At 40.3% G+C, this 27,413-nt stretch overlaps 2 protein-coding genes across 2 annotated transcripts in view; one reads left to right on the top strand and one right to left on the bottom strand.

Moving 5' to 3' along the window:
* Positions 1-2: 2 nt before the first annotated feature.
* Positions 3-5,116, bottom strand: LOC308129452 (elastase-1-like; the record flags this gene model as incomplete). The annotated part of the gene is made up of 8 exons (XM_080495394.1): positions 5,074-5,116; positions 4,747-4,838; positions 3,752-3,852; positions 3,264-3,389; positions 2,911-3,047; positions 2,676-2,818; positions 2,423-2,572; positions 3-257 (listed from the first exon to the last, which is right to left on the bottom strand). Exons 1-8 carry the CDS (start codon positions 5,111-5,113, stop codon positions 3-5), a joined length of 1,044 nt encoding a protein of 347 aa, XP_080351520.1. The 5' UTR covers positions 5,114-5,116.
* Positions 5,117-22,105: 16,989 nt separating this feature from the next.
* Positions 22,106-27,413, top strand: part of asic1b (acid-sensing (proton-gated) ion channel 1b) — a gene marked incomplete at both ends in the record, with an annotated part of 164,225 nt that continues 158,917 nt past the window's right edge. The window contains one exon of the mRNA XM_080495017.1: positions 22,106-22,470. Coding sequence (XP_080351143.1) covers positions 22,106-22,470 — 365 coding nt within the window. The remainder of the gene's footprint in view (positions 22,471-27,413) is intronic.

Here is a 27,413-nt window from a genome sequence, read left to right as displayed (position 1 = left end):
ACTCATTCTCTTGTCTGAGAAAACAGTTGGAGAGCTGCTTGTTCATTGATGAAGAGCATTTCTACAATTTTATTTGGTGTGTTTGCCTTCTCCCTGCGGGGCAACAAAGATATCCTGCGCTCAAATGATCCTCGCTCCATGGCTGTGTCTTGCTGGGTGATGCATTCAAGGCTATGAGGTGTGATAAGCCACAGCGGTGCCACCCACAACACTTCCTGCTGCGCTGCTCTCTGTGTAGCTCGAGTGAAGGTCCGGCTCTGCCGGCAGGCACAGACGAAAGCCATCAAAAGGTTTAGAGTTAAATGTGTTTATGTCTTCCCTTCACAGCTCCTGTATCTAAAGTTTGAAAGCAAAGTGTATCACAGTTTTCATTTCTTAGAGTCCAACTTTGAAACCTCTGACCTGTGAATCTCAGTGTGGTCAACAACAGAAACACGTGTGTCTTCTGTGTTTCAAATACTTTGAAAATAAATGCCCATGTTGTGTTGTTGTGTTATGTCATGGAAACTTTGTTCTGAGTTTGACAGCAGTTAAAAATACACCGATTGTGTGAAACTTGATCACAGATTCTCACAATCTGATAACATGTCAAAATGAATTCAATCACACCCTTTCTTAGATCTTATCATTTGTCTCGAGGGAAGTACCTAGACCAGGGGTCTGCAACCTGTGGCTCTTTAGCCTGTCTGTAGTGGCTCCCCGAAGCTTTCGTAAAATTATACATAAATAAACATTGTACCTTAGTTTTGCGGACACATGAATGGCCTCCAACATCTAAGTGATTGGGACGTGAATCAGCAATTTCAAATCGGTGTCCATTGTTCTCTCTGGGAGGAAGATGACATGCTCTGTTCATGCAGGTGGGGAACGCTTTCCCCAGGTGGAGGAGTTTAAGCATCTCATTGTCTTATTCAGAAGCGATGGAAGGAGGCATCGTGTAATCAGCCACAGATTCAGACAGGCAGCTGCAGTAATGCAGTCACTGTACTAGACTGCTGTGGTGAAGAGGGAGCTGTGTCGCAAAGCAAAGCTCTGTTTACCGGTCAGTCTTCATCCCCACCCTCACCTGTGGTCATGGATTTTGGTAAAATCAGTTGCTAGAATAAAGTAAGTGGGCTTCATGTTTGCACAACATATAATTTCTATCATGCATATACTGAAATCCAACAGTAATTAGGTTTCAATACAGAGGAAACTATACAAAATTAATGTAAAGGTGGGTTATGGGGATCTCTCGTATGTCAAGAAAACTAAGTTGAAGTGAGTGACTGGATGACAGATAAAGCAGCTGATAGTGTGACAAAGTGAAGGAGATAGACAGAGATCAATAATGAATAGTTATCCAGAGTCTCATGTGCTACCATTTTATTATCCACTGCTGCAAGACTTGTCAACAGAAACCTGAGCATGTCTGCAGCACATCAGTCTCCTGTGTGGAGTGAATCCTTGTCTCATTTTTTAATACATGGACTTAACCTTTGGTTGATGCAGAGAAGTCACATTTTCCCCAGTGACGAAGCACAGCAGGTGCTCTGTCCGTGTGAATATTTCTATAGCCCAAATAAACAAAAACAGCAGTAATTGTAAAGTTAGATATTGTGTTGCAAGTTAAACTTGGTGAAATATGGATCACAGAAGTAACAACTGTGAAAAGCCTGACTATTAGTCTGAAGCTGGAGGAATCTGGAGGAATATTTATGTGAATTTGGAGCACTCTCCACACAAACATCGGATGGGGAGACCTTGAGTCATTTGTGAGTGGCGAGCTCGTCAGGTTTTCAGTGTCTGTACCTGCAGAACTAAAACAGGACTTAGCATTCATATAGCCTATGCATGACTGTGTCTTCTGATTGGATGCTGTATCGCCCAAGGCCAGGATGTGTGATGCAGCACTGCGTCACCACCCACAACTCTTCCTGTGGCACTGCTCTCTATGTCAGCCCCGAGGCACATAGGAAACTCATCATATACATTATACAATATGAATTCAGTCTGGGATGAATTTATTGGGGTGTCTTTGCCAGGCAGAAGGGTTGTATGCAAAACGCAAAATTTATGGAAAAATTTAATTTTCATTATAACACTAATAGTGGTTGCACAACCTTCTGACGAAAATGAATGAGTCATCTCTCAAGATTGAAACGTTTATTTTTTGTATGGAGTGAGACCAGAAAAGTAGGCTTGTGCAGCAGATGGTAACCTTTTCATGTGATCTCTGTCTCTGTGGTTCTTCATGGATGTTCCAGTCACTTAGTTCATGATCTGGGAAGCAGAGGAACTGATTAAGTATAACATGCAACCACAATGCTACAGCAATGTGTTGTTTAACAATAATATAACAAAGTTCAATAGTCGCTATGCAAAATGGTGAGTTCCCTCTCATACGCTCTATGTCACAGGTATACATGTTGTGTATACAAACCGAGTCCATCCAATCAATGAAGGCGGAGACACGGGTGAAGACAGTGGGCTTCTGGGGATAATTGCAACCCCATCCAGACACAAAGCTGGCAATACCGTGCACGTGGTATTTTCCATCAGACATGCAGTTGAGAGGACCGCCAGAGTCTCCCTGTAAGACAAAAGAACCCAGAGACCATGTTTGTAGTTCAATTTAAAGGTCAATAATTTGTTCACAACACATCACTTGAGGAAATGAAAGAAAGGGGACTCACATTGCATCCAGCTTCACTGGCACCTCCTCCACACACCATGGTGCTCTTCACAGTGCTGCCCCACCAACCAGAGCTGGTGCAGGTCTTGTGGTCCACCAAAGGAAGGTAAGCCTCCTTGAGCTGAGCAGAGAGGCTACCACCGGCTGTTTAAAAAAAGAGTATAATTTCCATTGATCCTTACAAAAGATGTGTCTGGTTTTAGATATTGGCATTAATGGAGGCCCGATCAACTTACTGGAGGTCAGTCCCCATCCGGTGATGTAGCAGAGGTTGTTGTGGGGCAGAATCTGACCAGAAGGAGGCAGAGAGCCAAGCTGGACGTTGGAGTTCAGAGTAGCCTGAGAGGACAGCTTGAGGAGGGCAATGTCGTTTCTAGAGAGGGAAACCCCGTAAATAAATGTTAGAACCCATTATCCCAATTTTATGTTCAGCTTCAGTCGAAACATTTCCCAATTTGACGTCAAGCAGAAGAACATGCATCCTCAGAAAATTCTGACAATTAGTGAGTATTGCGACATTATTTACATCTGAGTTGAAGGATAAGCTTACAATTGTAAAAAAAAAATTATGAAAAGAACGAGTTCTCACCCATCAGCAACATTGTAACGGTTCCATCTGGGGTGGATGTGAACACTGCTGACAGTCATAATCTGCTCGGTACCGCCGCTGCTGTACAGGTCGTGTTCACCCAGAATAACACGCCATGTCCTAGAACTGCAGTGTGTCGAGCAACAGAAACAAGAGAAAAAAAATTAAATATATCCAACAATCACTGAACTATGATCAAATCATCAAATTGACGGATTTCCTTTGATTTGTTTACCCCTCCCCTTTTCAAATCACATCACGTTAATTAATTCCCTCAGCATGTGACAGTTTTAAATAAGATTGAGAGCTGTGTCCTCATCCCTGTGACATTCAGAACCACAGGAATAAAGTAAAACCTGATGCTGTGAAAACAGTGGGATCAGGATAGTTCAGAGGCAAAATACTATGTTCATGACTGTTATACGACTGAATTTCTCACAGCCTCAGAGAAGAAACGTGTTTAAGTCTGTCGTTAATCATTCTGGTACCTGTCCACGCAGTGGGCAGCAGTCAAAACCCAGTCTCTCCTGATCAGGGATCCTCCACAGGTGTGGTAGTAGCTGCTGCCAGAACGGTACTGAAGAGAGATCTAAAGACACAAGGCGAGGCAGGCTTATTTCAAAAGCAATTCAAAGTGCTTCACAAAGGCAAAGGAATACATAAAATTACATAAAAATCACAGAAATGAAACAAGATATTAAGGCAGTTCGAACAGGAGGATAAATAGTAAAGAAATGAAATGAAGCTAATATGTTTTTGCATTGTATGCAATTGGAAAATTTCAAGTTAATCTCATCGGAAAGCTGCAGTGAATAAAGATGTTTTCAGCCCTGATTAAAATGACCCAACAGTTTGAGTGAATCTCAGGTGTTCAGGAAGTTTGTTCCACCAGTGAGGAGCATACAAACTAAATGCTGTTTCACTTTGTTTGTTTCTGGCACTGGGAACATGCAGTCGACCCCGAGACGGGTCTGGATGCTTCGTAGGGAACCAAAAAAACTTGCTCATATTTTGGTACGAGACCATTCAGTACTTTGTGCACCAGCAGTAAGAATTTAAACTGTTTTTCAGGTGGTAATACGCAGACAGATTTTGAAATAGCTTTAATATGGTGGTTAAAATTGAAGTCTGAGTCAATTATTGCACCAAGATTTCTGGCTTCATTTCCTGTGACATGGAATCAAGGTGAGCACTGAACACAACACGATCAAAACCTCTTTTGCGTGATATGTTGGCAGAGTATTGATTGACGAGTCCTTTTTTATTCTACAATACTGTATATATTTTATAGTATCCTTGGGCAAGACACTGCATCCGAAGTCCCTCTCAATGGTGTAAGTGCAGCTTGAATGTGTGTGACAGGGTGACAATTACCAACAGCATTTTGAAATAGCTAAAAAGCAGTGAAAACAATGATCAATATGCCATTTGTCATATTCAAACATTGCTTGAAGTTTTGATTGTGAGTTGTAGGAGTTATTACCTGCCAGGGCCAGGAGTTGGGCTGGGCCACCTCACCTCCGACCACCCTTTCTCTGATTTCCTCCAGATACCTGGGCTGGGGGTCAGCCAGCGCTGGTTACAAAACATAAGCGAAGAGATTCATTTTACATACATACACAGAAAAATCTATTACAATAATCAGTTTCTTCATCAGGCAGAGAAATGGAGGAAACACTGTTAGGAAGAATATAAGGAAAGCAGATGATCTGCATCTCTTGTATTTTGTAATACAAAGCCTGTGTGACAGAGTGACTAATAGTTTTAGAAAGTGAGACTTGTGCTGTGATGTGTGCTGTTATTTTCTTACCCAAGGCTGCGAGACTCGTCAACAACAGAAACCTGAGCATGTTTGCAGTGTGCCGAAACCTTTCTGTATGGAACGAATCCTTCTCTTATTCTTTTATACCTTAATGTGACCTTCAGCTGGTGTGGAAAGTGGAACTATTCCAACACCCACCCCATAAGTAAATCCATGTATGCACCTGTGGTCAGTCTCACAGTCTTATCAGATAAAACACACCTCCCGCTCTGACCAATAAAATGGAAGTCCCGAATAAAGAATTTCCTTGATACCTTTATCACTGGATGCCAGGAGTCACATTGATTTGAAGGACTTAGAAGGTATTTTTATTTTATTCTTGAAGATAGTGTGTTCCACACCTATTTTAGACAACTCCTTCGTGGAACAACCCCCCCCCCCAAAAAAAAAACCCCAACACGTTTCATTCAGAAAAGAAGTTATAGCAAAGGTGTGTATGTCTGAATAAAAATGGGCTGTATCATCAAAGTTGTCTCCATGTCAAAAGAGTTTTGTTTGTAACATTTTAAAGGACATTTTATTGAATATTCTGTGTGTCTATGAACATTTCTGTTGTTACTCTCCAGTGTGAAGTATTGAAATGAGTTGTCTGATGTAATGTGGTGCAATTTCTCAGAAATATTTACATGAGACCTTGAGGAGGCGTCCATTTGAACAGGGGTGAGATATGAGGGATGCTTGGGAAAACAGGCGGCTGTGCCACTCTGGCTCTCTGACAGATGTACTTTGTGACACTCCACAACTCATGTCGATTTTAAAGCACAAAGCATATCTTTTAAATTGTTCTGTTGCCCTATGCAACAGAAGAACTGGATCAGTCTGAAGAAGATTAAAAATAATAATGACAAACATACATAAACTCAAAATTGTAATATAGTAGTGTAGTTTCCATAAACTTATCAATCATCATGGTTTAAAGTTTTGTTTAGTTTATAGAATAAATCCATCCATCCATCCATCCATCCATCCATCCATTGAACTATTCCTCTATAGCCCCCAAAGATGTATTTAGTGCTTGAAAAGTTATTGATTGGTTGATTGATTGATTGATTGATTGATTGATTCATTTGTGCAAAAGGTTACTCTCCAAACTGCTAAGTGAATAAGAAGTCACAAGTACTACACTAGAATTTCTTTTTCATTATTATATATTGAAGCAGTGGCCTTTTGCAGTGTATAATTCCCTTTGATTCAAGACAAAAAGTCAATTCAATCTATTGACACTATTCACTCTGGTCACTGAGTTGACAATGTTTTGTTTTATTTTCCCCCAAAAGTGAAATCTTTGGGGGAAAAAACAGTTTGCCAAGTGGACTTGAATTGTTCAGTAAGAAAGGTTTTTAATGTTGAACTCGCACTTGACTCAATAAAATAAGTCAAAGTGAATGTTATTTTGAATGAGCTGAGATTATGAGGCTGCACTGACAACAAGAAGGACACTGTTACAGGCCAACACTAGAGGGGACTAAAGACTAACAAACATATGGTGCCTGTAGTTTTGCCACAAAGAGACATATATATCATTTCATCTGTAGCTATTTCATAAGACACAGACAGATGATATGTAGTCTTGGATTTTTAATGTGACCCCTTCAAATGGTATTAAGTCTTTTTTTGACTAAAGAAATTAATATATTCTTCTTCTTCTTCTTCTTCTTCTTCTTCTTCTTCTTCTTCTTCTTCTTCTTCTTCTTCTTATTATTATTATTATTAATAATAATAATAATAATAATAATAATAATAATAATAATAATAATCAAAATAATAATAATAATAATCAAAATAATAATAATAATAATCAAAATTAAATCAAGTGTGAGAACCGAATTTGAAATTATTTATTTCTTCCACTTTGTTCTGACCTCTCTGACATTGGCCTGTGGAATTGCAGATGGATTACTTGATGATTTATGCACAGCAAGTCTCTAAGTAAAATATATAAAATTATACTTTTTAAAAGCCATTTAGAACACTGAAAGACCTAACAATAGATGTTTGGACAATGAAGGGGCCTCTGATGTGTCCATCTTTTATAAAACAGTCCTTAATTAGAAAGAAAGTCATTAAAACTGTATGGATTTTGGATTATTGCCTTATCTAGCTATTAAAGAGATAACTGTGCAGGCTGGTAATTGAGCTGGCCCCCTGTCACACAGGGAAGAGGTTCTAATGCTGCAGGACTTTCTGATCAACAGGGGCTCCACAGTGTCATTATTTTCTCATAGAACATCTTCGTCCCTGTCGAATGTCTTGCGTGCCCCTCCACCACCGCAACCTTTTTCTGGCTGAGGCATAAATCAAACAGGGAGATCAAAGACAGGAAGTGCTGGGGATGTGTTAATTAAAGATGTTTGTTCTTGATACAGCTTCCTCTCATTAATGAACAGTCAATTTGGTTCCCATAAAGATGTCTCACACACACGACCGGGAAAATGAGGTCCCCCCTCCCCCCCCCAAAAAAAATAAATTAATGGGATGCACTGATTGCTCTTGTGATAGAAAGTCTGTGAGGCTTATCACAGGGTATATGTGTATATGTTGATTATGCCAACGTGACACTATTTAGAAAAACATTTTCTGAAAAAGGAGCTAAGAGATTTAAACATAATTTCTGACACCATAATTATTAACATGCAGGCATTTCTTCCAGTGCATTTAGTTATTGGTGCAGGCATGCAATACTGTTACTATCAGCATGATAGTAGCTTGATATAACATAAAGTAACACTTTTATTTCTGATGTGTGAACAGGAGTTCATAAGATTATCGCAGATACACTTTAGTTGTGAGAAAGCACTGAGGAGATACTACTTTTTTTTAAGTTTAGTTTTATAGAATTAAGCTGTAGTGGCCCTCATTCAAAGGCGGTTGTCAAATCGACGCTTAATGCAGAAAGACAGAATTTTGATGATAAGCCTCTTATAGAAGCAATGCTACTGAGTGATGAACGGTATGGAGCTGTCCCAGCCAGCCCTTTTGTTTTGTAGTGTTTTTCCTTGTTTTTATGTGTTCATGGCTAATGTCATTCCTCGTCTGTCTCTTAAGTGGATGATTCCAACACTATTCTTGTGATATTGTCTCAGGTGATGTCAGTTCCATCATGTTCCTTGTGTTTTATCCAATGTCGTACTTACTTTTGTCTGTTGTTACCCCCTCGTGTTGATTGTCCCTGCCCCTGATTGTGCCTGGTATGTGTTGTTTTGATTCTCAGAATCAGTGTGTCCCAATGTTGTTACCAATGCTCTGCCTAAAGGCTCCTACAGATTGTGTTTCGAAAACTTGGATACAACAGTGAGTTTGAGTGTGTGGCTTCACTCTCCACTGAATCAGAGGTGACAACTGCAACAACGTACTTGTGAACACAAGAATAACAACATTATTCTGTATGCCATTCAAGTATGTCACCTGTGCCTTCAGGAAATAAATGAACAAGTCAAACCTGGAATCAAGTTGTTGTTCACGAGGTTTTTCTGTGCAGAGGGAAAAAGAAAAACAGTGTGTGAGTAAATGCAAAATTTGGACATGGTCTAGTATTCAGAATAATTTTCTCCGAAGACTAGTCACACGAGTGTGACAATGACTGTCTGCAGACCATTCTCAATTTAAGACTAAAGATTTGAAGTCACAATCAAACATATTTACTGTACCCACCTTTCATCTGGGAAGGCCAGACTCATCCAGTGAATAGTCAGCGAAAAGGCTCAGATGTGCTTCCAATGCCAAAAAATTGCTATGTGCATTTCAAACACTGTCATGCATCCCTTATGTTGGCCTGGTTGCTAAGTAATGCATCCAGTGGAAGGCAGTGCATGTCAATGATATAGCATATTTGAGCCCCTGCAATGTTTTTATCTTGAAGTCTGCACTCTGCAATGCTTGTTGTACTGTCCTTTGTATTTTCCCTTAAAATGTTGTTTCTTCCTTGAATTAGATCATACTTTCTATCTTGGTAAAAATCCATCTGTATTATTTTCATCTTTAGGAAGAAAATATCACCTTTTTTGCAACCCCTATCTGAATTTGGGTCCTCCATCCTACCACATTTACAGAAGTTAGCCCCCTCTTAAGTCTTAATGTGAATCATCATCAAGTTGATCCAATTGGCTATAAGATTCATCTTTTCCAGATAAAAACGTCAGGAGACTCCCTGAAATACTCAATGAGTGATTTGGACGAGGAGAAAAGTTGCATGCAATCTTTGCTGAAGAACAAGATTACTATTTTGCATGCCATGAGCAGGAAGAAGAACTTCATTAAGCAAATTATTTGAAAGAATAATCTGTCAAGCAACAAGGGCAGGTAGAAATGATCAGAAAATATGCCATTGATTAGCATTCTTGCTTGTGAAAAAATAAAGAGGACATGAATTGACATATTTGCCTCATCAGACCTTTTCATGGTGTATATTAACAACATATTCTAAAAGTGTTGTGGGCTAAAGCTGGCAAAGGTTAGTTTTCTCATATTGACCTTTTGTTTGTTTCTTTTTCCATGAGGTAGTGTTGCACAAGAGTCCTACATTGTGCAAGATAAAACAACAAATATTGCAACATGACATCCTATGATCTTACAAGATCCGCTTTGTTTGTCTCCAAGACTCTTCTTGGCCTTGACGAGCAACTATGCAGCTCAAAACAAGCATGTCGTTAAAAAACATTATATTTGAGGAAGTTCAGTAACACAAACTTCAATGACATGAAGAAGAACTTTTTTTAATCGGGTTAATTGCACAAAAGGGACATTTCTAATATGTATACAAACATCTGTAACTGATTCATAATCATATGATGTGTGTGTGTGTGTGTGTGTCTGAAATTGTACACTGTGGCACTAATGTGTACACAGTCTACATGGGTTGACAGTGTGTAAGCATTTTCCCTGCTGGCCAGAGAAATGTGTTTGGATGCATCAATGCTGCGATGGATCCTGCCTGGTGACAGCAGTGAAAATGATCCACTGGGCTGTTTACAACCTTTAATTGCAATTACACCAAAGTGAAAACAATCAATACATCCTCCTATCCCCCGCCCCCACCCCCGCAAACTTACACACTCTCCAGTTTCATCATCACTTCATTTTCCTGCTCAAGTTTCCTTTCTACGTCTTTCGGTCAATTTCTCTCTATATATCCGGCAAAAGAAAAAAAAATGCCATAGAGGCAGTGGGGTGATGCGGTTTCTGGGGGTGGGGACAAGATGGAGCAGCAGCAGTGTGCTGCTCAGGAAAGATGATCTGCTGTGGCTACAAGAGTCTGATTGATCCTGTGGAGCATTGTTCATCCGTCTCTGTCCACCAGCGACTGCTTCTGCTACTTCCTTCACCTCCACCTTCTCCCCTCTCCCCTCTGCACTTGGTCTCAGCTGCTGTGCTGTGCCTCTGGGTTGCAGTGGTGATAGGGTCCACTGGAGTGGAAAAGGAGTCTGCAGCTCCAAGCTTTCTTCATTGACTGATAGAGGGAATAGGAAAGGTGATTAAAAACTGACCTACCATATTGCTTTATCCTTGTCACGCTTTGTGTTCCAGAAGCAGTGTCATTACATGGCCTTCCAGACCGGATGCTGCCAAGTTTACATCATTCATTATTAATCTTTTAACAAAAATGTGTAATGCATCACAAATGGAGGAATTGAAAAAAAATGGAATAACGTTTTTTTTTTACTGAATAAAATAGCAAGAATACTACTCAATGACTAAAATGCAGCATTTTGACAAATATTAGTCAGTACTACATGCATAACTCCAATTAAAACACCCCTCAGTGAGGAGAGCTTGTACAGCTGTTTTGTAAAGCATCTTGCTCTCGCACTGCACATTTATACCTGTCACTGGCTGTCAGCATAATTATTCCTGGGGGGTAAACCGCGAAAATAGCTATATATCAATTAGCACATTTTAAAGAGCCTCAGTAAGTATGAATAAGTATCATATGATAACAGTGAGTTGTTAATTTGTAGACTAATGTGTCGTCACATAAATTGTTATATTCTTTCACACCATTAACACTTGTGGTTGTTTTTTTCCACATCACAAAGAATCAAAGGTAACAGGCGTTAGATATGCTACAGAGCGAAATTAATGTGGCGAGATTGGGATGTTTGAAGCCTGAGGATGATGAGTGAGTGGAACAGAAACAGTGCTGATATTAAGTAAACCATGGATTTCTAAATCTATTGTGTGTTCTGTCAATCACATTTCACCACTGACAGTTGGAAGCTCTGAGAGATAGAATGTAATCTCGGAGCTTCACTGGTCTGTGCAATATTACTTTCATGCATGACTACTGTCGACATTATGAGAGGAAGTTAGAGAGGAGAAAATTAACTTGGACCTCAGTCGTTTTGAATAGCGCAAGGAAATGAAGTTTGACTGCTGAATGTATGGATGCTCACATTGGTCTTTCTGTGATTGAACCAATACAATGAAAAATAGATGTTTCACGTGTTATTTGTCGGTCTTTACATTTTTCAGTCTGTAAAGCTTGCTCATGCCAAAAAGAAAGCCATACAGAATGATGACATGATCAGTGGGGTTTTGTTTCACTTCACAAGCCATGTCTCGGCTGGTAAATGATGCACACTGGTGAAATTGCACAAGGTGTTTTTGATCCAATTGATTTGCCTTTGCTTTTTTTCATTTGATTTCATTCAAAATAGACACTGATCTGTCCTCCAGAGAAGTGGGAGGCTCCACGTAGCTTTTGCTTCTGTATTTCATTCTGTCCTGCAAAGCTAACAGCATGAGTTAAAGCTATTGATTGGTGCCCATGTGGCCAGGCAGCTACTTGGTAAATCATAAAAAGAGAATCTCAAAACGTCTGTAGCAAAATACTACCTGTGTCTCTCTTAGAATTGACTCTGACAAAAAAAAAAGCAGGTTCACTGTGAAAAATCTGTATTCTCAAATTGAATGGGCATCAACACCAACTTATTTTTAAATACAAGACAAGTCCCTCTAAGCACTCTTTGTGGTCAGCTATAAAAGTAACTGCTTGCGATTTAATTTTCATTCATAATAAAAAAAACTCATTGCTTTCATGTTATATTATAGACCAGGTACCTATTTTGCTCAGCCCATATCTCATACATGGAGTGGAAAAAGACAATTTCTTTCTGTGGTCCTCTCATGCACAACTGATTACTGCACAGCAGACCACCAGTGAAATACAGAGATACAACCAACGAGGCGGTGTGAGGGTTTAAAGTGAGGCTCCAATGTGAACATTCAATTAGTTGTTAATGAAAAGAAGTCATTAGGATTAATTCCTGCTTAAGGCTAATTTAAATCTTCTTTTGCACTTCTCACGAGAGACAGCGTCTAGGTGCAAGGGACCAAGGTGGCATTCTTATGCTGTCCTATAATAAGGCTTCAGCTGCAGACAATCACTCAAAACTGTGCCGCTACATTGAGCACACTCGTCATCACCACATCACAGATTAGCACCACTTTAGAGCAACTTGGATTGCTTATGAAATATATGAAGATGTATCCTCATTACCCTAAAATATAAAATGTGAACGCAGACATGCTGTTGTGGATGTCAGAGATGTGGAGTATCTGCCTGAGAGCCAAAATATTCGTAACAGCACATTAACCGAGACATTTCACTGGTTTTGCCCTGCACCTCGATTTGATAAAATGTCAACACAGTGAGTGCAAAAATAAGTCTAAAGGTCTTGCATTACCATCTTTCCAAATATCTTATGACACTCATCTTGGATCGAGCCTGAGGCTGAGTGTACAAAGTTTGTGGATGGTGATTCTGAAACTTTTCTTCCAGCGGCAGAGAATCAATCTTGCAGGAGAGAGACCTGATGGTGTATTGAGCTGAAGACATAGATGAATAAGCCATGTTCAGACGCAATCCACCACACTAAGAGGGGCAGAAATAGTAGTGGTTAGATGACATTACCTCGTCATCCACAAATTACATCCCGCCACATTCTTTATCTGCACTACACACAGTGTTGTCATAGTGACTTGTGATATGATGGGCGGGAGGGGTTTGGCAACAGCTCTAAATAGACAGGCTTTGTCATTGAACAGGTGTGCATCAAACTTGAGAGTCACAGTAAAAGGAGCATTTTTTTTCTCCTCTAATGACTCCTCGATGACAATTTCTGTGTGTAAGGTAGCGGGCCGTTTCTTTTCGGACTTGACTTGAAAATTGCTTGAATGAATTTGTGGATAGTTTTAAACCTTCTGCAGAGCATTTCCCCCCCTCCAACATGATTAGCTATTGAGACATATTACATGAATGTTTTAACAGAGTGAAGAAGCATGGAGAAGCATTACCCTTGGAGGCAACACATGCCTATATTGCTTGAGGGAGAATACATCTTTGTGCACAGCATCATAAAAATCCCATTGCACAATTGAAGGTATTGGCTTTCCAGCAATAAATTTTCCCTGCTGTCAATAAAGGAGTCCTTCACTGTTAATGATCATTGCCCACAAAGGCAGTATCCTGGAACTTGCAGAAACTGATTATTGGATTTAATGACCATCTGTCTATGAAGACCTTGTCTGTCACCTCCTTCTGACAAAATCAGAAGCAAAATCATCTACTGGATCAGAACCAAGGCAAAACAACAGTGGCCTTGGAAACCCTTTTTGAGGTGTGAATGTGATAGAAACTCAAATCATCAGGGTCAAGAGCCTCTTGCAGCCTCTGTGTCCTGCTTGCCGAATGATAAATAAAGAGACTTGTCAATGGGACCCCAGAGTGTGTTCATATTCCCTGCCAGGTCCCTCTGAGTTGCTTGGCACACTGTGTTGCCTTGGCCAGAGTAAAAACCAATCTGCATAGTGGGAGCTGAAAGCAAAGGAGGACACAAGACCGGGGAGAGGAGAGATTGGATGATCCAGCCCTGTGCGCAAGACTGAACCTGACAGAGTTATGAAGGCAAACCTCTTGTTTCCCATGTGGTGGAAACACTTTCTTGGGTGGAAATGAGAAATGATTGAGCTATTATGTTATCTTGCCATTTGCACAGCTTCATACTGAATCCTTTGAGTGGTAGTGTTGCGTATTGTTACAAAACCAAAGCAAGTCAAGCTTTCTTCACCACTGCAAACTCTCCTACTGACCAGATATTGCCTGTTCAATACAAATCAAATTCTCAAGAATTGGTCATTGAATAGAGTTTGAAAGTTTGTTTCTGTTGCCAATGGTGTGTGCCAGTATGTACGTGCCTGTGTGATAGTGACCAACAGTGTAAAACACTCACAGACTCCAAAAACAGGGAGTGGAGTCCATTTACCTTTTTTGAAAGGGAGTTGTTGAAGGTTTGGACAGGTGAATAAATCATGAGACCTGCATGCTGAAAACTTTAGAATTGCCCCCAAGTGAGTTTCCACTGAACACATGCTTATCATTTAAACTGAGCTTAAACTGAAATAACTGCAGCTATTGTTTCAGTTCATTTAAAAAATACAAACTTAATGCAATCCATCAGTACCAACAACAATGGTAAATTTACATTTTCCTTTGAACACAACAAGAATTTATTGTCTATTTAGCAGACAAGGTTGTCAGAAATGTTTATTGGGTGTGAGAACAAATGTGGCTATAATTTATGATCAGTGCTCAGTGGGACTGTGTGATATGAGAAGGTATTAATTCACAAATGATTAATCCATGACACAACTAGATGCGCTATTAATACTATTGTTCTATCTTAAATACAAACACATTGGTTTCTATATGTTTCAATAAACATTTTAGTAATTATTCTAATAAACACCATTTATAACAATAAATCAAGCAATACTGCAAAATTGGGAGCATGTTGCAGGGTGCACACAAACACTTATGTGTAACTGATTATTGACCCAAAAAGTTGCTCCCAATGTTTTTTTTTTTTTTATGTCAAACACATTAGAAAAGTAATCCAACATTAAAAGAAAAACAAGTGCCAGTTTAGAGTCAATGGAGAGAGCTTGCTGTCAGCCCATAGTGAGAGACCCCTCTGAAGCTGAAATTCCAGACACAACACAGGTTTGTTCATGTTCACCCCCCACACCTATAGAAAAAGCTTACAGTTTCCTGTGTTACAGCTCTCAAAAAGTTTGCACAGCAAAGTCACACCTTTGTTTAGCAGGGTAGGCAACTCCTCCGTGAACCCTGGGTAATTCTTAATGCATTTTTTCAGAAGAATTATGTGAGTCATGTCACTTTTATTTTCACAACAATGCGCAAAAAACGATAAAAATTACCCACCATTGGAACTTATTTGCCTTTTTTACAACCACTTCATGAATGAGTCTTGTAATCATGCACTACAATAACAATCAGCATAAGGCATATCACTCAATGAGCAGCAGCTGGTTCATAAGTTTCCCTCGTAGCAGAAAGTGTGCTCGTAAAAGGATGTGATAGCCACATCTTCTGTAACATAATGGAAGATAGAGTTGATGACAGTTATCTGTTGCAGCCCAGTCTGGAGCAGTGAGACTATTTCTCTGGTGCTTTGTCTGGGAAAAGTTGCTGTCCGGAGAGGACTTCCACTAACCAATGGAGCATGATGGGGGGGGGGGGGGTATTCCATATGCCCCCTCCATTAAAACTTTACATATGCTGACTAAAGAAAAAGCATAATTCACCAAGCGTTGGCTTGTTCACCAACTCATAGGGAATGTGACCTGGGATTAGACCATCATGAGACAGGTTAGTTTTACCCTACTGATGATATGCTGTTGCAAAAGTAATTCTGCTTTCTGGATTATCTCGGCAAACGAGTTGTGCTCACTGACAGACTCAGACAAATCGGTGACTAATTTTTGAGAGAAATAGGCCTTTTGTGTGCATCGAAAAAAGAGCTCCACTCCTGAAAATTGGGAGCAAAAACAAAGTTGTTGCATTTATATTTTTTTTCCTGATTTTCTGGCGCCCCCTGGAGGGCACAATGCCTTTAGCGTTTGCCTTATATGGCCTAACTGTGACCAATGGGTTAGCTGGCTCTGCTTCCACTTTTGTTCCACATTGTTGAGTGAAAAAGACTTCCCTCCTTACTGGTTTGAAGACTGCCAGTTAGCTGCGTATGTGAAATTGCTGTATTTGTTGCAGACAAAAATATTTCACCATATTGCAGAGTCATCTGATGCCATGATTCAAAGTTTCATCCCGTCACAATGCATGGGAATGCAATCGGTTACGTTTGTCCTTTCAAAACAGATACATTACTGGAATTTGGAGGAATTGTGAGCTCTTGCAAATACCATTCAGGTATGTTAAATTAAGCTTAATGATTATTGCAACAAAACCCCAATTTACAAGAAGAGAGTGTATTACAGTGATGGGCTCTTCAACAGTACTGACCAGTTATGGATTAGGCTGCTGACAACAGCATAAATAAAGGATAAACATATAGTAGTGATACAAAGGACGGGACTGCAGGCGTACAAAGAGTGGGATGCCATCGTGTGTGCACTTTTTATATGCATACATCCATATAGAGGCACACACAAAGGGATATAGCTGTCATTAATGCATTTTTCTCCCCTTACTGCCAGCCTCTTTGTGCTTTTTATCCGCAGTGAAAACACCTCATTTGCCCTAACTAATGTCCTTGCCTTCCATTTAAAGGTCCAATTAGCATTCGGAAGTTTATTTCCAAGTATTTGAGTAAGTGTTTCACTTGCAGAGAAAAGTAGCATTTTGTTTCTGCCTCAGCTTGAAATAATGGGAAAAAATACACATCTACATTACTCGTGCTTTCCTAAGCAGCGCAGGTTTAAAACACTGTTTTCCAAATCTACAAGTGGATTAAAAGACCGTTCAATCAGCTTGGGAGTGAAGGCAAATTCAATTCTATCATTGGTTTTCTGTAGCAGGGCTCCTTTGCTTTTTAAGAATGCAATGTGGTGTTAAACAAGAAAAAAGCAGCACCTCGAAGAATAATAAAAATGTCATACTTAATCCATGATACCTGATTACGATGATAGATTGTGCACTGCAGAGAACAGCTGTACTGATTGTGCATGAACAGGAGTGCTATGGATAAATCAAACTTTTTTCCCTATCTTAAAAAAAGACAAGGACACTCCAAGTTACCATTTCAAGGGAATACTGTATATTAATTAGGAAGTTGAGAAAGCTAGAAGACCTGAACAGAGTCGAACGTAAAACCGCTGCACTGAAAAATGACTTTGTCAAAAGGGCACATTCATCCAGATCTGTTGAGCATCACACTATCATATTCTTCACAACAATTTAAGTGACTAGAAGGATCCTCTTGGTGAGCTACTCCTGCATCTCTGTGGCAGTAAGAGGCAATGATAAAGCTATATCTGGATCCGTGTACATCCATGCACCTGCCATCAAAATACACCACACAAATTTAATATCCACTGTAATATCATACCCTTATGTGTCACTGCTGCACAATGTCTACCAAGAATCCACAGGGACAGAGCCAGAGCATGGCTCATCTTCCCAGAACTGGTGATCAATATACAGTAAGATGCAAGCTTTATAGATGACTGCCACATTGTCACAGTCAATACTATGGCAAATAGCAATTATGGACGCATTATGAACAATTTCATGGGTGAGCTCCTCTCGCCTCCTGGCAATAGGGTTTCTATGACAGATTTGGCACCAGCAGTCTTGCGACACATCTGCCTTATTGCCTGTGTTTGGCTCACTCGCTCACTGTGACATATTTGGATGTTCCATTCAGGCAACTACAGAGAGTTGGTCAGAGGAGAAAAGTGATTTGCTGTGGGATTCATTTTAGCTTGTGTACAACCTTGTGTATGGACCCGTGCACAGGCTTCATGTGTGGTGAAACACCGTACCATAAGAATGGATCCGAAGTTGTGTGTGTGTGTGTGTGCATGGAATTATTTATAGAAACCTCACGGGTCAATCCAAATAGCCTGCCATTATGGATAAAATCATAACTTTGTGGGAATTTTTTTTTCTTTTCTTATAGTGATTCTGCATGCCACAACAAAGACTTGAGTTTTACTGTTGAGTGTACCAAAAGGAAAGCAATGGAGTTGATGAGCTGCTAAATGTGTCAGAACAACTCAGAAACTTCCAATGAATGCCTTTAAAAGCGATTCACGACAGAGTTCTTCACCAGCTGTACTGAATTCAAAATAATTAAACAAACAAAACAAAACAAAACAGTAGAGCACAAACCTATTTGTTAACAGAAAAAATGCATGTGTAAATGTAGAATATAAATAAATGCTGGCTGTTATTTCAAAGCATTAAATGCAGCACTAAATGTAGCGCAATGCCATGAGAAATGCCTGAACATGTAATATGCCATAATGTTGTTTAGTACCGCAATAATGATGTGATTTGCAATGAAAACAAACAATTAAGAAGTATGTGTCTTTGTGCTTTTAGATGTGTTCCTTCAAATAAACAGTTTTATTTGAATTGCCAATATTTTTCACAAGCTATGACTGGGTCATGTTTTTGTTTGTTTAGTTGTTTTATCTTTGTTGTTTTTTTCCTACCACATGAGCACCTTCACTTTCACCTGATTTCAAAAGAGAAACAGCCTGTTTGTTTTGGGACAATTTTCCTATATTTTTTGCACTTCTGACTTTAGCCCCATAGTGTATGACATAATTAGGGCTATCAATTGGTCAAATTTGTTCATTTATTTAATTGCACATTTTGAAATGTGATCAATCACACTATTCTTTCATATACATTTTTTTTCAATATGAATTGGCAGAGCATGAATACACAGTGCATTGGAATGTATTATGTCTGTCAGTAGTTTGTAATATTAATCTTGTATATATTGATTGAGTGACAATGATAAACTTGCGGTATTTGTGCAGCTCTAGTTGCCAGGTTTACAATAGTTATCATTTGCATGATAATTAGGGCTTCTGTTGGCATTTATGATAATTTGCAGATTTCCTGAATGCGTGCCTGCCACAGTATGCTGGTTGATTTAGTATTTTTCAAAAATCTTGAAGGTATCTGTTTCCATGTAGCATGTTTCAAGCCAATTGTGCCCTATTGAAAGTGAAGCACCAGTGAGGTTTGTCCTCGAACAATGAACATGATTGGCTAAATGCTGAGCTGCATCTGCTGCACAGTCAGACATTAGTGTAACACAACTGTGAGGTGGAGCTGCTCTTGTGGTACCATGAAACAATCCTGTACCGATGTCACAATGAGTGCCTGAAGGATTATCATGCAGCAGTGGGCTCTGTCTTTTGGTGAATACTTTTAAATGTTAATTTCCCTAAAATGCAATAATTGTGAGTCTTTTGTACGATAAGCCGACCTGCTATCTCTGCCTAAGGGTATATCCGTCCAGTTTATGGCCATCAAAGCTAGGCTTTTGATTTTGAGCCTTTATTTCCATTTGACTTTGAGCAAAAGAAAGGGTTTACATGGTCAGAACTCTATTGCAGGACGAAAGAGTCACAAATTACCCACACACCCAGTCATACCTTCAGCTGAGCCACTGAAAAACTTGTATGTAAAAAATGTATGTCTTTGGATTTTAGGCTGAAGGCAAATTGCCTGAAAAAATAAAGACACTCAGGGCGAACCTATAAACTCAACTTAAAGTCAGTGGGGAAGCAATCTATTATTGGTTGTTAAGTTGACAATTTCCATTAAATTAATGGAATGGCAAGCACATGCGATTCCAATATATTCAAATTATAATTTCCAGTCTGCATTGTAATTTGAACAGAAAAAAAATATATATATATATTTATCAGCGCCTTTCAAAAAGCTCAAGGGCACACATGTTAAAAATGCAGTAAAAAACAAGACCAAAAAAATTGTAACAGTAAATGAAGATATTCAGGCATTTGCAATAGACATGGTTTAAAGTGAATTTGCTCGTTTTAAAAGGTAAGTTTTTAGTTTATATTTTAAAGAGTCCAGGGAATAACTTATTCTGATGTTAGGTGGGAGTGGATTCCAGATGTGCCCTTCTCAGTTTTCATTGTCTAAGAGATTTAAATAACTGTGTAAAATTGCAGCAAATCGCTGTTTTATATAAAAAAAAGAAACAAACCCAAACCTGAAAGTCATATGAATAATGGATTGATTTTCAAAGGATTTCAGGATGTTTTCACTGTAAAACAATTAAATAAATGTTACAGTATGCAATCATTAACAGTGCTCGAATATGATAACTCTTATTATACATCACTATAGCTGATAAGCATTTTGAATAGTTCAGTCACTGCACTGAAGAGCAAGGAGACATATTTTATCCAACTTAGCATTGCAGGTTGCTTCATCTGATTGGAAGATATAGTTTGAGTGAAGGCAGCATACACTCTGGATCGCAGGGCAAACATACTCATACAGCCACACACTCACTTTCAATATGGAACATTTAAAGCCTTATAATTAAACACGTTTTTAGACTCTGGGAGAAAACTGGGGTAGGGAAATCCACCCACCCACTCACATGCAAACTCCCCCGAGAAAGGCTACTGAGCCTCAACTTTGTGGACCTATTTTCTGTGAAATGAGATGTGCTCACCATTACATTAGTGTTTGGTAACAGTCAAATGTTATTGTTTTGCATCGCATTCAGCGGACACAGAGGAACCAGACATTGAAACGATGTGAATATTACCAACTAAAAATAATAAAGTGATATGCACTTTCTTCACTAAAATAAGTAGTTCACCAAACCAACAAGATATAGAGGAAGGAGGAAAGATGTACTTTCAAAAAGTTCACTTCCAAAATAAACTCTAATCACAAGTGTAATCCTTGATGATATTCAGGTTTAACTCCAGCCATCTAAATCCTACCTTGTGTATTTTACTTTCCTATTTTTCCAAACTACCATGAATGTTTTACAGTATAGTTGTTTTTTTTTTTTTTTTGCAGTAGCAGAGTGAATCTTGTCATCTGGCTTGGATGAAAATGTTTATTCCTTGCCCTTATATCTCAGACTGTTTAATTCAAGTTATAGTAGTTATGGTCTGTGCTTTGCATTGCTGGGGTGCCCGTCGACGTTGCACTTCGTCACCCGGTGTAAAACACATGCTGTCCTATCCTTGCTCTCTCCTGTTTGGGGCGAATTTAATTGATCCGGGCGATCGCTGCAGCCTCTGAGGTGCACGGTTCCTCGATGAATGTACACCTTGAACATCTCGGGAATTGCCTCTTCTTCTTCTTCTCTTCTCTCCAAGTAAACACTTTCCCTCCTCAGAAGACTCTTTAATCAAGGATACACCAGCGGGAATCCAAATATAACCGGAGTCATTTCCCCTGCATTGTTGTGGAGGCAGATCGGAGGAGGGGATGGATGCGAGCGAGCGAGCAGAGGCGCACGGAGGAGGCAGCGATCAGACACAGCCAGCTCCTCTGTGATGCAGCTGCTTCATCCCCACGGTGGAAAAACCCAGGGCAGCCCGACGACCGCTTTTAACAGACCAAATCAGCCGCTGTTTATTATTCCGCACGTGTTGGGATTCGCTTATGAAGAGCCTGGAAAAGCCATGCAAGCCAGTCGACTTCTCTTGCCTCACAGAGACAGTCAGTACGCGCCGCTCGCTGTGACTGACTGAGATTTTTCCGAGGTTTGTTTTCTCCCTCTTATTTTTTTTTTTTTTTTAAACGCAGTAAATACCATTGTGTGCCTGTGTCTTCATATCAACGCGGTAATATTAGAGGAGAGAGACCAGCTCTTGTCATTCATCCACGCGCGCTGCACTCCGGTCTTTTATTTTATTTTCTAATTTTATAATGGAACTGTGACCCTACCAGAGCCCACACACTTATCCTCATCTGCACTTTTCTTTCTCTTCATGCAAGGACTTGGATATTTTGGGGTTTTTAGAGGAGATGCTCTGTGTGTCGAGCCGTTTCGCCGGCTGCCAGTGACGCAACATCTCACACAGACTGCATGAGAAATACACGCGTAGAAGGGCGTGAACTTGCAGCCACTAAACCGCCTCCTTATTAATAAAAGCGTCTACTTATTTATAAAACCAGCTTGTTCCTGTAGCATCCTCACGGCCGTCAGTCATCACGGAAAAAAAAAAAACTCGTCCCGAGGACACGATGGATCTGAAAGCGGACTCGGAGGACATGGTGGACTACAAGCAACCTGCTCCCATTGAAGTTTTCGCCACCAGGTCCACGCTGCACGGCATCTCGCACATGTTCACCTATGAGCGGATGTGCATCAAGCGGAGCCTGTGGATTCTGTTCTTCATGGCGTCGGTGGGCGTCCTGGTGATGGTGTGCGTGGACCGGGTGCAGTTCTACTTCGAGTACCCCCACGTCACCAAGCTGGACGAGGTGGCCGCCACGATGATCACGTTCCCCTCGATAACCTTCTGCAACCTCAACTCCTTCCGCTTCAGCCGCGTGACGCGCAACGACCTGTACCACGCAGGGGAGCTGCTCGCCTTGCTCAACGGCAGGTGCGTAATCTCTGCGTCCGACTGCCAGAGTTCTGTCTGGAAACTGGATTCAAACTAGTTTCACAGTGAGGACAAACACCAAAGTCACCACAAACACATTTCAATGCTGTAAAGTTGGACATTAGAGAGATTGGATTTGTTGTTAGACAATCATAAGACTGAGTTGAATGTATGGAGACACAAGTTTGTTGTGTGTACATGTGTGACAGTTGTTGCGACTCATTAATATCCACCAGTTATCGGGATATTGCTCCTGCTCTTAACTCGCAGTCGAGTTTAAAGTAGTGGTTAAAATGTGACCGGGCACCAGAGAGCTTCAGAGGAGCACCAGCATATGAAATATCAGGGTCAGGGGGGCGCCTTTTTCCAGCACGTTTTTAATTGTTCTCATTAAATCTTTGAAGAAGTTATGATAAACACATATTAATGGAAGCTACAACTATACAGAACGTCATGAAAACATACATGTTTATCATAAGAAATGATGTCTATATAATGAAGATGAATCTGTTAAAATAAAGCTCACAGATTTACAAGATAGTTCAAAGCACGAGCCTCTAATGAGCACAAGCTCATTAGAGTTATTTTTCATGTGGATGGATCTCAACATCTGTTACTAATTTCCAGTAATGTGAACAAAATAAGGAAGTCTGGCATTCAACTGGGAGCTTTCGCCCTATGCTCTCAGGCTGGGAGGGCACGCACACACGCACGCACACACACACACACACACACACACACACACACACACACACACACACACACACACTATAAGAGTGTGTGACTGTCCGTTTCATATAATCTGTGTTCACCTGTTGCTGCTTTTTTGATTACCTGCCATTCAACAAGCACACACATCACCTCACCTCGCAGCAATTTTTTTTTCATATCTTGCGGGTTAAAACAAACCAATTTCCTACACAAACAAAATTCCAACCAGACACACTCTGGCTCTTCAAATCATGAGGTTTCGCTTCAGGGAAACACATCTGTGTGTATTTAGCATTTGTTGATTTAGGATATGATATTGTCCACTGCACAATCTGCACTATGCAAGATAAGAGTTAACTGCCTGAAACGTTTGGCTAAAATGTTGCATGTATTGCTGTGGTCACATTTTGCAGGAGTTCTCACCAAAATGAGCTATTCTTTAGTCTATTAAAACTCAATCATAATCCCTTAATTCCTTAAACCATGGATTAAGTGACAATGGTCCATGGGGGAGCAATACTGGCGCATGCAATGCCAAGTAGCAGCAGAGTGGATGTGTACAAGTGAACAACACTATACTAACTTGATTTCTTATTTTTTTTGGTGTTGAATCTTGTTGCTGAGTAAAACACAAGTTACATTTTCTTTTCTTGTCTCAGGTGGAATCTTATCTGTCACATGGAAGTGCAAAGCAGTGTTTTAAGACCTATGTTCAGTGATTGTCACTGCTATGCCTCTGGGAGATATGCAAACAACATGACCAAAGCATGCAAAACCTTTTAAGGCTCTCAGGGAATATGAACTTGGGCTGTCCTTAGTCTCTAAGGTAATTGAGAAAAAACAAAACGATCAGATCAGATTGTGAGACTGAGGAAAGCAGGCAAGTGTTGTTTATTTTAATAATGCAGCAACATTACAGAACAGAGCTTGTCTGCTGACATCCACCCTGCACAGAAGTTGCTCAAAGCATGAGACCTTTTGTGACAACTTGAAATAACATCAGTCTCTAGAAATGTGTTGATTCAGTGTTTGAGAGAAGAAAAAAAACGTTGTGAACAAACGTATTTTTATCAACGATCACTTGAATCCCCCAGGTAACAGATAATAGATGAGCGGTTTTCAGACGGTTAATGGCGTAGAAGGTACTGCCAGTGCGATCTCCTGCCTCATCATTTCAACATTCATGGGATGCAAATATATAAATATTGGATAGGCAAAAGAGTAGATTTTCAAATCCCGTGCTGAGAAAGTGTAAAAAGACGTGCGTGATTCACAACTGCCATTCCCTCCCTTTACACTTGTTGCTTTCTGCTGTGCTTTGATCATCCAGTCTTTTGGCAGCCATGACAAGCTCACTGTTTAATGCTGAAACTTTTGGACTTCAAAATTTCTTCACTTCTTATTTCTGTGCCTATTCTGATCACAATAATCCAGAGCACGACAGGTAAAAACACTCCACTCTGTGTTGACAATGGTCATTTCTGCACCAGGACTTGCTACACTGATGCAAAATGAAAGATGTAAACACATCTAAAGACTATCTTGAACACATTATTCAGTCTATTTTTAGCATATTGATCCAAACAGCTCTGCAGCCCAAGGCAGAGAATACATCTGTGCATGCAGTACATGCAAGAATGACATAAATCCAATTCCCCTCTTTCCATGCTGGATATCATTTGCCTGTGACCCTTTTATATGAATCTGTATCACAGGTGATAATCTTACAGGAAAACTAGACAGTTCATTGCTTAGAGCTGTAGTTTCAGTGCTTTGCATAGTGTAGATTTCACTCTGTGTCTACATCCCACATGGATTTGTTTCTGTGTTCGTAGTGTCGGCTATAACAGTGTGCCATTAAAACGACAGCATAGGCGTCAACGTTTTTGATTTATTAGTGCAGGTTCAAGAAGATGTCATGGAAGAAGCAAAATGCACCTGAGAAAAATGAGGGCGCAATAGACATTGAAATGAAAGCAATGACGCTTGCTGCCAGTGACTTTGCTATGGGCTGACTGTAGATGGAAGGAGGGGACTACAAGCGGAGGCAATTAACTTGTGTCTCATAAGCTGTATGATGAACAAGTCTTTATCCCCGTGTAATTAGTGCTGTTTGTTAAGCTACAGAGTTGTCCCACTGATTAATGCTCTCATCTCTCTCACTGTTTTGTGCCTCCTCTTTTCACTTTTGTCATGGCAGTGGGGAGACTGTCCTTTTACTTTTTACTGACTGAAGATGGCAAGGTCAGCTTCATATAATAATGTATTTCTATAGTCTCAAAGAGGTACAAGAACTGTGGATTGAATTGAAAGGAAAGAAAATGGACTGATCCTGATTCTAACTCGCAGATGAAAAGTCAGTTGCTGAATCAAACATTGGTTAGGCTATAATTTATTGGCAAGCTTCTTCATATCAGTGCACCTGCTGTTAGTTTGGATTGAAAATAGTAGAAGGCAAGCAAAGGGCTCTGTCTTAGTACAAAGTAGCAAGTGCACTACAAGAGCTGTGCTTTTTCCAGACTGATTCTGTTCTGCTTTTGTCCAAGGCCCGTGCTGTTTAAATAACAAATGTTCACCCAGCTGTCTGTGTGCCCATGGGTGTGTGTAGTCAGGTGCTTCAGTGGCACATTGGCATTGTGAAGCAGCAGAAAGGGATTTCTCTATCGATCAAATAACATTATAAATTCGGTCAATGGTTTAGTTTTTGTCGTATCAGTGGTTTATTTTAGCTGGAGAACTGAGCTGCAAGGCAAAGCACTTTGTTTACTGATCGGTCGACATGCCCACGCTCACCTGTGTTATAAACTTTGGGTCATGACCAACAGAATGAGATCACAGCCACAAGCTGCTGAATGAGTTTTCCCAGCAGGCTGGCAGGCCCCATTCTTTGTGATGGAGTGAAGGGCTCAGACATCCAGGAGAGACTGAAAGTAGAGCCGTCACTCCTCCACATCGAGAGGAGCCAGTTGAGCTGGTTCAGGCATCTGATTAGGATGCCCCCTGGTCGCCTCCCATTAGTGGTCTGCCAGTCTTGTTCAACTGGGAGGCTCCGGGGTTAGCCCAGGACATGTTGGAGAGATTATATAGATGTCTGGTGTTCTTTGGTCTCCATACTGCCAGCACGACCCCATGTGGACTGAAGGAGAGAGGTTGGATGGATGGATGGATGGATGGATGAAGTAAGTACTGTGTGCCTGCAGAGACTAAGGTTGCTGCTTTTAATCCACAGGGCTTTTCACCATAATATTATGAGATGCTGAAATGTTCTGTTGGTTAGATCTGTCTTTAGGAGTCCTTTGTCTGATTTTAATAGATAACAGCAGCATCTGACAACGGCGTGGCTTCAGTCTCACATTTATCATCCACATCCAAGGCAAGACAATTGTGCGTATTTGTGATTGTAGCAGTAATTTACCTGTTATGTTAGAAATTATAGGAGTGTTCTTTTTGAAAGATAGATAATGTATTGTTATTGTCACTTCAGAGAGGTGAGTTGTCAAAAATCCAGAGTTTATTTGTGACACAGCAGCTGTCATGAGTCTTGAGCTTCATCACAAGGCGATGTGTTTTCTCAGCAGAAAAGTGTTTTTATCTGCTGCTTGGCAAATTGTGCCTTGTAATAACAATCTGTCAAGGTGCAAGCACACCCTGGACTTGCAGGGAATTTGAGGCGGAGCTATTGTTGCTACATATATGATCAAAAATATGCCCAAAATAACTTTTACATCCATATGTGCTACAGTCTGCTGATATTATATATGCTTATTGGTAGGGAGGGGGCCGATCTGATCCAGTATCGGTGTCTGGTTCCGATACCAACATAATTCACGGATCAGAAATTTCCAATCCAACCTGCAGAGATTTCCAATCCATGAAGCCTCGTCTGCGCTTTACTGTTGCTGAAATGACTCCACAAGTGTTTACCTGCTAGCTGTTCTGCTCGCTGGCGGCAAAATGTGGAATGGATTCCCTGAACGGAGGTGGCTCTCAATAAGATGAGTCAGGAAATCCATTCCACAGTTTGCAACCAGCGAGCAGGCTCGGGTACTCACACTGTGTTATCGAACTTTTCATGACAACATGTCGCTGTTTGGACGTATTTTTCGCTCAAAACACCACAAAGCAACACAGCAACGTGGATGTTTGCAAAGCCGTTGTACAGCCAGGCGTCAGCGTTTTATAATGCCAGCTCGCTGAGGACAACAGCACTGACCGCGGCGTCAAAACAATGA

The sequence above is a fragment of the Blennius ocellaris genome (assembly GCF_963422515.1).
Source record: "Blennius ocellaris genome assembly, chromosome: 4".
Lineage (NCBI taxonomy): Eukaryota > Metazoa > Chordata > Actinopteri > Blenniiformes > Blenniidae > Blennius > Blennius ocellaris.
This window is presented reverse-complemented; position numbering and strand designations above follow the sequence as displayed.